The sequence below is a fragment of the Salvelinus alpinus genome, chromosome 29 (genome assembly GCF_045679555.1).
Source record: "Salvelinus alpinus chromosome 29, SLU_Salpinus.1, whole genome shotgun sequence".
NCBI lineage: Eukaryota > Metazoa > Chordata > Actinopteri > Salmoniformes > Salmonidae > Salvelinus > Salvelinus alpinus.
Window position 1 is genome coordinate 26363733 of NC_092114.1, and position 13233 is coordinate 26376965.

General features: G+C 45.6%; 1 protein-coding gene across 11 annotated transcripts in view; it reads left to right on the forward strand.

The window, feature by feature from the left end:
* map7d1b (MAP7 domain containing 1b) overlaps positions 1-13233 on the forward strand; it is a 52055-nt gene that overhangs the window by 35405 nt on the left and 3417 nt on the right. For 4 of the 11 annotated variants that reach the window (XM_071375380.1, XM_071375382.1, XM_071375384.1 and 1 more), the window contains 7 exons: positions 1102-1206; positions 6443-6571; positions 7007-7161; positions 7284-7423; positions 8373-8611; positions 9223-9526; positions 10459-10639. In XM_071375380.1, coding sequence (XP_071231481.1) covers positions 1102-1206; positions 6443-6571; positions 7007-7161; positions 7284-7423; positions 8373-8611; positions 9223-9526; positions 10459-10639 — 1253 coding nt within the window. The remainder of the gene's footprint in view (positions 1-1101; positions 1207-6442; positions 6572-7006; positions 7162-7283; positions 7424-8372; positions 8612-9222; positions 9527-10458; positions 10640-13233) is intronic. The other 7 variants (XM_071375387.1, XM_071375386.1, XM_071375391.1 and 4 more) reach the window with 4 other exon arrangements.

Sequence of the window (13233 nt, forward strand, 5' to 3'; positions counted from 1 at the left end):
AGGAATTGACTCAGTGTTCAGTGTGCCAACTCTCTCCTATGCTGCTCAGTCCAACAATGACGCAAGCTTGTGAAAGGCTATCTCTTTGATTGTGACCTTGAGGTCAAGAACCTTCTCTCCTCTCTGAAGTGTAAATGAAAATGAGTGTGTGTGGATGTGTTTTGGTTTGAGCAACAAAGACAATCTATTTTTCCACTTTTCCGGTTGTTGCTTTATATACAAAGATTTGTTTCTGGGTTCTAGATGCTATTCATAAACCCAGTCATTTAACTTTCCCAATTTTTCCCCAACCTTTTTCCAGTACCCTAACCCCTTCCCAGGATTAAAAGCACTCTGAATCTGTCCTGTCTGAGTGGACTGCTTAATAATGAATGAGGTGAATCAAAGAGTTAGCCCTGTCTAAATAGAGTGGATCAGGTCTGTCTGAGCCGACAGCCTAAAATGAAACATGGTGAAGTGGTCCTACTCTCCTGTAGGTCTAGCTCTATCAGCTGCATGGTTCAGGGAGAGAGACAGACAGAAGGGTCTTGCATTGGGGAGTGGGTAACAGGTGCGCTATCTCGCTTTAATAGCTGGGTGCTCTGCCATATATGACAATGACTTCAAATTAAATCCCAAGTTCAAGAACATTGAGAAATGGTGGCACTCCCCCAAAAATTTTAAGGGACAAAAAAGACGTCACCTTATTTCACCTTTTTATTTTCGGCCGGGCAGGCTAACGCGTTTCGGCATTTATGCCTTCATCAGATCATCAAGAGATGTGCCAAAGCCATAGTTTTTTTTTTATATGCAGGTGCCTAGCAGATAATTACAATTGCCCACACCTGTGTGAGGATGGTAATAAAAACATTAGTGAACCAACAATTGTTACTATATACACATACATGTACAAATAAACAGATCAGCAGATTAAACTTGATAAATAGCATTTAGGTATCACAATGACATGAACTTGGGATTTCATTTGAAGAGGGGTCTTATATATCTGAGCTCAGCGATCTCGGACCCTCCTCTCCCCTACGACTCCAGCACAGCCTCGTCGGGTCCCCACCCCGCCAACCTTGTGAACAGTTGTTGTCTGTTGCGTTCTCTCCGGTGCAGGCAGATGCTCGGCCTCCACCGTCAACTTGCCGAGACAGGTGGACCCTGTCATTAACAACAGGCTGTCCAAGTCCTCTGCCACCCTCTGGAACTCCCCCAACAGAAGTAAGGACGACCGACCCGCGTCAATGTCCACCAGGCCTCTATATAAACCCCCCTCCTCCCCTCTGCCCACCCCCTCCCTCTCAGATCTCCTTACCTTACCCCGATCTGGTGTTTGGTTTTTCTTTTAACTGTTGTTGCTGGTGGCCTGCCTGCCTGCCTGCCTGTTGCTTGGTGACCGGTCATTTCCTATCCCTAAAACACTACATCACCTCCCTCACACCCCCAGTCTCGTGTGCATCGTGGTTTTGTTGATGTTGTTGTTGATTGATTTACCTTCTCTTTGCATTTTTGATCAGCCCTGACATTTCTATCCCATATTTTGTGATAATTTTTTATAATGGTGCATATAGGTTTCTGTCACTTCGGTCCCAACACCCTCCTCTTCCACACTCTTTGGTTGTCCTCCACTCTGCTGTGGTGATATGCTGTGTTGGTGGTGGTGCGGTGTCAGGGGTGGTGGTGTGGTGTCAATGGTATGGTGTTGTGGTGTAGTGATGTCAGTAGTGGTGTGGTGTCAGTAATGGTGGTGTCAGTAGTGGTGGTGTTGTGGTATTGTGGTGTCAGTAGTGGTGGTGTTGTGGTATTGTGGTGTCAGTAGTGGTGGTGTCGTCAGTAGTGGTTGTGTGGTGTCAGTAATGGTGTTGTGGTTTCAGTAGTGGTGGTGTTGTGGTCGTGTCGTCAGTAGTGGTTGTGTGGTGTTAGTGATGGTGGTGTGGTGTTGTGGTAGTGTGATGTCAGTGATGGTGGTGTGGTATTGTGGTGTCAGTAGTGATGGTGTCGTCAGTAGTGGTGGTGTGATGTAAGTAGTGGTTGTGTGGTGTCAGTAGTGGTGTCGTCAGTAGTGGTTGTGTGGTGTCAGTAGTGTTGGTGTGGTGTCAGCGATGGTGGTGTGGTGTTGGTGTCAGTAGTGGTGGTGGTGTGGTGTCAGTGATGGTGGTGTAGTGTCAGTGATGGTGGTGTGGTGTCAGTGATGGTGGTGTGGTGTCAGTGATGGTGGTGTGGTGTCAGTAGTGGTGGTGTGGTGTCAGTGATGGTGGTGTAGTGTCAGTGATGGTAGTGTGGTGTCAGTGATGGTGGTGTGGTGTCAGTGATGGTGGTGTGGTGTCAGTAGTGGTGGTGTGGTGTCAGTAGTGGTGGTGTGGTGTCAGTAGTGGTGGTGGTATGTCAGTGATGGTGGTGTGGTGTCAGTAGTGGTGGTGGTATGTCAGTGATGGTGGTGTGGTGTCAGTAGTGGTGGTGGTATGTCAGTAGTGGTGGTGTGGTGTCAGTAGTGGTGGTGGTATGTCAGTGATGGTGGTGTGGTGTCAGTAGTGGTGGTGGTATGTCAGTGATGGTGGTGTGGTGTCAGTAGTGGTGGTGTGGTGTCAGTAGTGGTGGTGGTATGCCAGTAGTGGTGGTGTGGTGTCAGTAGTGGTGGTGGTATGTCAGTAGTGGTGGTGTGGTGTCAGTAGTGGTGGTGGTATATCAGTAGTGGTGGTGTGGTGTCAGTAGTGGTGGTGGTATGTCAGTAGTGGTGGTGGTGTGGTGTCAGTAGTGGTGGTGGTATGTCAGTGATGGTGGTGTGGTGTCAGTAGTGGTGGTGTGGTGTCAGTGATGGTGGTGTGGTGTCAGTAGTGGTGGTGGTATGTCAGTGATGGTGGTGTGGTGTCAGTAGTGGTGGTGTGGTGTCAGTGATGGTGGTGGTATGTCAGTAGTGGTGGTGTGGTGTCAGTAGTGGTGGTGTGGTGTCAGTAGTGGTGGTGTGGTGTCAGTAGTGGTGGTGGTATGTCAGTAGTGGTGGTGGTATGTCAGTGATGGTGGTGTGGTGTCAGTAGTAGTGGTGGTGGTGGTATGTCAGTGATGGTGGTGTGGTGTCAGTAGTGGTGGTGGTATGTCAGTAGTGGTGGTGGTATGTCAGTAGTGGTGGTGGTATGTCAGTAGTGGTGGTGGTATGTCAGTAGTGGTGGTGGTATGTCAGTGATGGTGGTGTGGTGTCAGTAGTGTTGGTGGTGTGGTGTCAGTAGTGGTGCTGTGGTGTCAGTAGTGGTGGTGGTGTGGTGTCAGTAGTGGTGGTGTGGTGTCAGTAGTGGTGGTGGTATGTCAGTAGTGGTGGTGGTATGTCAGTGATGGTGGTGTGGTGTCAGTAGTGGTGGTGGTATGTCAGTAGTGGTGGTGGTATGTCAGTGATGGTGGTGTGGTGTCAGTAGTGGTGGTGGTATGTCAGTGATGGTGGTGTGGTGTCAGTAGTGGTGGTGAGGTGGTACAAATGTACAAGTGCATGGTCAGATAGTCATGGCTGAACTCTTTATTGACTTATTACATTATGTGGATAGGAGATCTCAGATAGAGAGGTCATCATGTTTAAAAGTTGCTACAATATTAATATTCAGCTTTATTGTCATCCACACTTTTAGATGTTGACATGTCTCTCATAACCAACTTTTATTGATCTCCAATACCACACCACTGTAATGGTTGTTAAAATGCAATATTCAGACGTCAATAGTCAATTCTTGCATGAGGATCACAGAATGTCCTCCCTCAGCAGACTTATATCTTCCAGAAGCTTCCATATAAAATGCAGTCGATTTAGCAGCTACAAATGTTCTGGCTTCAGGATATACAGTAAGTATGCCTATAACAGAAAGATGCGTTTATAGACCCAGGATCCCAACTACCAGGTGTACATTTGATCAAACAGCAGCCAAGCAAATGTCTTAACGCATTGAAGGAGAAAAAAAATCCTCCTGACTGTTGCTTAGCAACAAGGCCAGGGCCTAGTTGGGTTATCAACCATAAAATACTTTGTGAAAATTATCTGTCCAAAAATATAGCCAAGGTAACCCCAGGTCCATTAGATAATATGAACCAATCAATTATATTAGCAACTTAGTATATCTGTTTATGCTTTTCAGGATTTTCCATTTACTGACAGGTGACATCCTAAATGTGCTTTACATGCATCTACAGAAATGACACATCACGCTTATCATCAGCTTCTATGTGTTGCTGTTATGAGCTTACCTTACATGGGTGAATGTGTGTGTGACTGTATGTATGTACCTATGTACGTATGTGATTAGTTAAAGCATGCAGAGAGAGCTGAGTGATCTACACAAGCATAGCTGACTTGACCTAAGGAGACGTATCAAGGTCGCATCCCAAATGGCACCCTATGGGCCCTGGTCAAAAGTAGTGCACAGGCTGTATCACAACTGGCCGTGATTGGGAGTCCCATAGGGTGGAGCACAATTGGCCCAGCGTTGTCTGGGTTTAGCCGGTGTAGGCAGTCATTGTAAATAAGAATTTGTTTTTAACTGACTTACCTAGTTAAATAAAGGTTAAATAAAAAAATACAAATAGTGGATAGGGTGCCATTTAGGATGCTCATTAGCATAGCCGACTTGATCTAAAGACTCGGGGCCACACAATAAACCAGTAGGCGGCAGGTAACGTAGCGGTTAGGAGTGTTGGGCCAGTATCTGAAAGGTTGCTGGTTCAAATCCTTGAGCCGACTAGGGGAAAAATCTGTCGATGTGCCCTTTAGCAAGTCACTTAACCCTAATTGCTCCTGTAAGTCGTTTTGGATAATAATGTCTGCTAAAATGTACAGCAGCGAAGCAATGTACAGGAAGTCTCTTAACAGATATTAACAGCTATTTATCGTTTTGGTCATCTCATTGTGGACATTCCACTGTCAAATTGTCCTTGTGATGGAGTTGAACTTGAGAAGCCCATGTAAATATTCTATTGTGAGATACTATGAATGGCCCATTGAAGATGCTGAAACTCTGTAGTCAGATAATTGCCAATTACTTAGAAAGAAGTTTACGAGACACCATTAGACTCAGGGGGAGGGTCAGACTCGTTACCCCAGTTTGAGAGGAACGGGAGGTACTGTATTATGTATGTTACAGTATTACGCAACGCTGCATTGCACAGTGTCCCTATTTCAACTCATCTTCAAAAGGTTTCATTTCTCCTCCAAATTCCCCTCCACACAGAACTCTCAAAGAGGCCTCTAACAAATCCACCAGTCTGGTTCTTTCACTACAACGCCAGTTCTGTGTTTTTTTGTCTTATATGCTGTGTTTGAAATGTTCTTCATTTCTTATATTGGTGTAGTTTTAGGGACAAATGATTTCATGCTCTCACAATGTTCAAAACACATTTGCTCTGACATTACATTTGTTCCAGTTATGATTGTTCTTGAGAGTGTTTGTCAAAATCTGCATCCCAAATGCCACCCTATTCCCCATGTAGTGCACAATTTTTGTCCAGAGCCCTATGGGCCCTGGTCAAAACGAATGCACTATATATGGAATTGGGTGCCAACCAATGTCTGTGTAGCAGCCCATCACAATACATCAAACACATCCTCCTGTTGTTGAACTTCATATGGATCAGTCTTCATCTTATGACACTAATGTAACACTTAACATCATATGACAGACAAACATATGATACTGACCTAATGACATAAGAGTGAGACTTACTCGTAGCATCCGGGTAGTGTAGGCTATAATTAAGCAATAAGGCCCGGTGGGGGGGTGGTATATACCACGACTAAGGGCTGTTCTTAGACACGACGCAAAGCCATGGTATATTGGCCATATATCACAAACCCCCGAGGTGCCTTATTGCTATTATAAACTGGTTACCAACGTAATTAGAGCAGTAAAAATAAATGTTTTGCCATACCCGTAGTATACGGTCTGATATACCATGGCTGTCAGCCAAATCAGCATTCAGGTCTCGAACCACCCAGTTTACAATGTTGAATTGATCAGAAACTTTAACCTGCCTTTGCATGGCCTACTAAATAGCCATGGCTTTTGGGTGGTGTGTTTTGTAATGGTAAGTCATCTAGAAAGAAGTAACATTTTCAAAATGAAGCAGTTGAGTCGGTTTGTTAATATGTATGATTGGTAAAGTTGTATTAATGACATGTAACTGTAGGTGAAACAACTCCGGATTTCTTCACATCATAATGTACAACTGGAGAGAAGTCTGTGACTGTCTCTGTGTGGTCAGAGTGAGGTTGGTGCAGTTAGAGAGAGTATGGTCAGACAGAGGCCTGTTTGTGTTGGGGGATGAAAAGCTGTGCTGCAGTGTCGTCAGTGAGTGACTGAGGAACAGTGGCTGAACCTGGTGGTGGTGCAGTGTCTGGTTTAGGGGAGTCTGCAGTGTGTGTGTGTGTGTGTGTGGGGGGGGTAAGAGCACCCAGGTACTAACAGCACCCTCTTGTGTCTCCCAGCTCGCAGTCTGCGTCTAAGCCCGTGGGAGAGCCGCATCGTGGAGAGGCTCATGACTCCCACCCTGTCCTTTTTGGCCCGCAGCCGCAGTGCTGTGACCCTGCTCAACCCCAGCGACTCCCGGGACCTCCGTGAGTCACCCCTCTCTAGGACCCTTTACTCTATTTTCATTATAGAACTTAACATTACAGGAAATGTACCTTCTCTCCTTTTGTTTGTTGCTAACTTACAATTACAGGGTTGAAGCTTGGGTATTCTAGTGTTTTCCTTCTCTTTCAGAGAAAAACATACAGCATGTATGATATGCACCATACTCCCACTAGTTACAGTATCATGATTTCATGCCTTATTTCAGCCATAGGAAGTAAACTCACCTCAGCCACAAACAGTGGTTAAATCCTGCAGAACCTAATATTGCCAGACAGCCACCCTGAATGGTTGTATCTGCCACCATTACGTTCACAGTAGCTGGCCTAAGTGGCCTATCATTATCATAACTGTAATAGGAGTCTCGACCTGACCTAGTCCATCCAGCCTGTTTCTCTTCATCTCTGTGTTGTACTCAGACTCTCACCACTGCTCCCGTTCAGCCTCAGCCAGCCCCCTGGACGCCTGCTCCCACCACCACCCTCACCGGAACCCCTCCGAGCGCTGGAGGGGAGGAGTGTCCGCCAGCACGCCTGACATCACACAGCGCCAACGCCGACGGAGCTCAACGCCGGTTAGCTTACATCCTCACACACACACACTGATGTGTAGTTACATGTATTCTACCCTCCTCCGGTCTCCCAACACCATGTCATTAGCACTAACTGGTCACCCCTTTCTCTCTGTTTCTCAAAGTTGGATAAGAAAAAGAAAGAGAAGAAAGACAAGGAGAGGGAGAACGAAAAAGAGAAGAATGCTCTTTCCAAAGAGATCGTGCTGAAGAAGAAGACCCCAACAACGACCTCGACCACCACCAGATCCAGGCCGGCGTCAAGGTGTTGTTAGATACAGATCAGACCCAGATCAGAGCCCAGAATCTGTCTTAGACTTAACAGCACAACTACTCTAAACTGTCCTATACCACATGTCCCTATAGTCTTCCTTATACTGTCAGCCTTTCAAGTTAGAAATCCTATTTGTTTGTTAAAAAAAGGTATTGATCTACGGTTTATATATACTGTCAAACTGTTTTATTTTCCTCTCTGCTACATTATCTCTCTCTATAATCATTGACCAAGACAAGACAGCCATCTTGTATTTGACCTTTATGTATTAGATGCTAATAGAGTGTTTGTGAGGAGAGATCCGCATCGGGTTAGCTTAGTGCTTAGCAGAGGGATTGAGGTTCAGCCCCGGGCCAGGTTAAATGGTCTTTCTCACTGACAGATGGTCCAGACTGTTTTAACTGGGCCCAAAGAGCTGCTGGACACCATTCAGCTGAGGGCTCTGTCTGCCAAGACCAGGAGCAGGAGGGAGGCAGCAGCACTCAGACAGAATGGGGTTTCCCTGAGTGATGCTGGTGCTGCTCAGCGCTGGGAAACCGAGAAGAACCATGGGTTACGTCCCAAGTGGCACCCTATTCTCTATATAGTGCACTACTTTTGTCCAAAGCCCGTGTAGTGCCCTACATAGGGAATAGGGTGCTATTTAGGAATCAACCATGGTCTCATCTCACGTCTGACTACAACAGGGCCATGGGACCATGGCAGCGTTATTGAGCGTTGAACGTTTACGTAGAGATTCAGTCATTCTCAATACTTTTTCTGACCTCGTTCTAGACTACAGAGTTGATGAGTGATGTTGAAATATTAAATAAAATAACCTGCAACCTGTCAAAGGAAAACTACAGATATTATGATTTCTACTGCTGTTTTTTTTTTTTACAGTCCCCTCTCTTTTCCATTCCTTTTTCCATCTTTGCCTCTCCTTTCTCTCTTCCTGCAGCAGTACCCCCAAACCGAAAAACAGACCTCCGTCGCCTGCGGCGCCCAAAAGCAGACCGTTGTCCCCCTGCCCTCCAATGGCCCCCAAGAAACCCTCCACAGACAAGAAGACCCCCTCGGGCACCAAAACCCGCCCCAAACGAGCCCAGACACCTGCCAGGGTACAGCCCCAGCCGGTCGCCGCTGTCACCGTGGAAACAACCAGCGAGCCCCATCAGCCAGACACTCCTGAGACAAAGAGTAAGTGTGTTCACCATAGTTACTGTATCCAAGCGCCAGGGTGTCTTTTAAATGTTTTGGCCAACAGCCACACCAGTAGTGTTACTGGAGCGCACACGTTGAGTGGAGGCTGCTGAGGGAAGGACTGCTCATAATAAATAACTGTAACGGTGCAAATGGAATGGCATCAAACACCTGGAAACCATGTTTGATGTATTTGATACCATTCCACTTATTCTGTTCGTCATTACCACGAGCCCGTTCTCCACAATTAAGGTGCCACCAACCTCCTGTGGTTGAGTGTGGCCTTCAGCACAAGCACATACTGTATATTCTGACATTCCATGATCTATTTGTTTCTCTGGAGTTCATGTATCTTTTATTATCCAGAGTTACTCTACCGTAAAGGCCATACATTATTACTGCGGTCCCACTGTCCAAGATCAGGTGGGTCTCATGTTTCTCTTCAGCTGCTACTTAGTCTTTCTTCTCTGCCTGGAGAAAACACGCAGATTGTTTAGACTTTATGATGTTTACTTCAGATGAGCCCTGAAGCATTTTCCAGGGTCATGGTCTATCATGTGGCTTCTTATCTGAAACAGAGGCCTCTCCTGTCCCTCTTGCTCTTACAGGCGCCAGTAACGTTCCTGCCATTATGGTGTCTTCGGCGCCGGTGACACCCCCATCTCTGAGTGCACCAGTCACAGTGGTCACCTCCACTCCTGCCTCAACCCTTGAGCTGGCTACCCCAACTGCCCCAATTGCCATGGCTGCCTCAGCTTCCCCGGCTACATCATCTACTCCAGCTTCTAGGCACTCAGCCGGCACCAACGACCCAGAGGAAGCAGCACGAGTGCTGGCTGAGAAACGCAGACAGGCCAGAGAGCAACGGGAGAGAGAAGAGCAGGAGCGCCTTGAGCAGGAGCAGAGGTTAAGGTCAGTCTAAAACTGTCTGGAGTTGATTAAACATGTCATTGTGTTAATTTTATAGCACTGTTTAATGATTAAGTATTATAGACTGGAGTGTATTTATATGTCTGTCTATAGACGTGAAGGGTTTACTGAATGTACAAGACAAGTTTAATTTTTTTTATTTATTTCACCTTTATTTAACCAGGTAAGCTAGTTGAGAACAACTTCTGCGACCTGGCCAAGATAAAGCAAAGCAGTGCGACACAAACAACAATACAGTTACACATAGAATAAACAAGCGTACAGTCAATAACACAATAGAAAAAAATAAAGTCTATATACAGTGTGTGCAAATGGCGTGAGGAGGTAAGGCAATAAATAGGCCATAGTAGCAAAGTCATTACAGTTTAGAAAATTAACACTGGAGTGATTGATGAGCAGATGATGATGTGCAAGTAGAAATACTGGTGTGCAAAAGAGCAGAAAAGTTAATAAAAACAATATGGGGATGAGGTAGGTAGATTGGGTGGGCTATTTACAGATGGGCTATGTACAGCTGCAGCGATCGGTTAGCTGCTCAGATAGCTGCTGTTTAAAGTTAGTGAGGGAAATATAAGTCTCCAGCTTCAGCGATTTTTGCAATTCGTTCCAGTCATTGGCAGCAGAGAACTGGAAGGAAAGGCGGCCAAAGGACGTGTTGGCTTTGGGGATGACCAGTGAGATATACCTGCTGGAGCGCGTGCTACGGGTGGGTGTTGTTATCGTGACCAGTGAGCTGAGAGTAGGCGGAGCTTTACCTAGCATAGACTTATAGATGACCTGGAGCAAGTGGGTCTGGCGACGAATATAAGTGTGTAGCATTGGCATGAACCATTGTGTGTGTTGATATGAGAATACTGTCCAGTATGAGCGTATCTTAGCATGTGCAGACCTAACGGAGCGTGCTCCCCATGCAGGATTGCTCGAGAGGAGGGCATGGCTCGGGAGGCGGAGGAGAGGAGGCGCAGGGAGGAGGAGGCGCACCTCATGGCAGAGGACCAGCGTCTGAGAGACGAGGCGCAGCGTCTGGAGGAGGAGGAGGTGGTGCGGGAGAGAGCCAGGGCTGAACAGGAGCAGAATGAACGCCTGCAGAAACAGGTGAGAGCAGCATTATGGGTAACGGAGTCTTGACATAGAAGATATGACACAGGCAGCCTTCAAAGTTGGTTTCTGCATAGTCCACATCTTATCAGGCCAGCCACCTGATAACCACAAATAAAAGGATTCTCAGCTTATTAAAATACATAAACTGAATCGTCCAATTTCCAACTCTGAAACCTATCCTCTGAAGCCCTATCATCTAAGCACGTCTAGGTATGTGAGGGAATGTGTGTTACTGTGAGGTGTACCATCAGCATGTAACAGCCTCCATGCCCAGTCTAGGCAGATGCCAGCTGTTGACCTTCATAATAGTGTTGGCCCAGCATTTAGTGGAGCTGAGAGGGCCGTAGTGACTGTCAGATAGTGACAGCTCTGTCCTCCCTCTGTCTGCGCACTGCAGTGAGCTGACGGGATAGGGAGCGACAGTTTACCCACTACCCATGTTTGTAGCATTCACACGCACTCGAGTCCCTTCTCCCCCTAGGGAAGCCCAGTTCAATTTGCCATTTGTCTAACACTGCCAGCCATCTGCAGTGAGCTGACAGCAGTGTGTCAAGATAGTCAGGCATCAGACAGTAGTTTAAGCTCTCTCATGAACCATGACTAAGCAGGTTTTATATTCCAGGCAACTTTGAACATTGAAATGCCATAGCAAACATACAGTTGAAGTCGGAAGTTTACATACACCTTAGCCAAACACATTTAAACTCAGTTTTTCACAATTCCTGACATTTAACCCTAGTAAAAATTCCCTGTCTTAGGTCAGTTAGGATCACCACTTTATTTTAAGAATGTGAAATGTCAGAATAATAGTAGAGAAAATTATTTATTTCAGTTTTTATTTCTTTCATCACATTCCCAGTGGGTCAGAAGTTTACATACACTCAATTAGTATTTGGTAGCATTGCCTTTAAATTGTTTAACTTGGGTCAAACATTTCAGGTAGCCTTCCACAAGCTTCCCACAATAAGGTGGGTGCATTTTGGCCCATTCCTCCTGACAGAGCTGGTGTAACTGGGTCAGGTTTGTAGGCCTCCTTGCTCGCACACGCTTTTTCAGTTCTGCCCACAAATTTTCTATAGGATTGAGGTCAGAGCTTTGTGATGGTCACTCCAATACCCTGACTTTGTTGTCCTTAAGCCATTTTGCCACAACTTTGGAAGTATGCTTGGGGTCATTGTCCATTTGGAAGACCCATTTGTGACCAAGCTTTAACTTCCTGACTGATGTCTTGAGATGTTTCAATATATCCACATAATTTTCCTGCCTCATGATGCCATCTAGTTTGTGAAGTGCACCAGTCACTCCTGCAGAAGATCACCCCCACAACATGCTGCTACCACCCCCGTTATTCACGGTTGGGATGGTGTTCTTTGGCTTGCAAGCATCACCCTTTTTCCTCCAAACATAACAATGGTCATTATGGCCAAACAGTTCTATTTTTGTTTCATCAGACCAGAGGATATTTCTCCAAAAAGTACAATCTTTGTCCCCATGTGCAGTTGCAAACCGTAGTCTGGATTTTTTTAATGGCAGTTTTGGAGCAGTGGCTTCTTCCTTGCTGAGCGGCCTTTCAGGTTATGTCGATATAGGACTTGTTTTACTGTGGATATAGAGACTTTTTTACCCGTTTCCTCCAGCATCTTCACAAGGTCCTTTGCTGTTGTTCTGGGATTTATTTGCACTTTTCGTACCAAAGTACGTTCATTTCTAGGAGACAGAACGTGTCTCCTTCCTGAGCGGTATGACGGCTGCGTGGTCCCATGGTGTTTATACTTGCGTACTATTGTTTGTACAGATGAACGTGGTACCTTCAGTTGTTTGGAAATTGCTCCCAAGGATGAACCAGACTTGTGGAGGTCTACCATTTTTTTCTGAGGTCTTGGCTGATTTGTTTTGATTTTCCCATGATGTCAAGCAAAGAGGCACTGAGTTTGAAGGTAGGCCTTGAAATACATCCACAGGTCAACCTCCGACTGACTCAAAAGATATCAATTACCCTCCCAGAAGCTTCTAAAGCCATGACATAATTTTCTTGAATTTCCCAAGCTGTTTAAAAAGGCACAGTCAACTTAGTATATGTAAACTTCTGACCCACTGGAATTGTGATACAGTGAATTATAAGTGAAATAATCTGTCTGCAAACAATTGTTGGAAAAATGACTTGTCATGCACAAAGTAGATGTCCTAACCGACTTGCCAAAACTATAGTTTGTTAACAATAAATTTGTGGAGTGGTTGAAAAACAAGTTAATGACTCCAACCTAAGTGCATGTAAACTTCCGACTTCAACTGTAGGTAGTTTAGTTTTTTGCACTATTTGTGAAGCATAACATGTAATTGATGTTGTCATTTACTTCCTTGCTGCCTGCGGTATATCCGACCAAGGTTAGAGCGTCGGACTTGTAACCGAAAGGTTGCAAGATCTTATCCCAGAGCTGAAAGTAAAAATATGTCGTTCTGCCCCTGAACAAGGCAGTTAACCCACTGTTCCTAGGCCGTCATTGAAAATAAGAATTTGTTCTTAACTGACTTGCCTAGTTAAATAAGAGGTAAAATAATAAATACATAAAAAAAATCCCCTCGGTTGG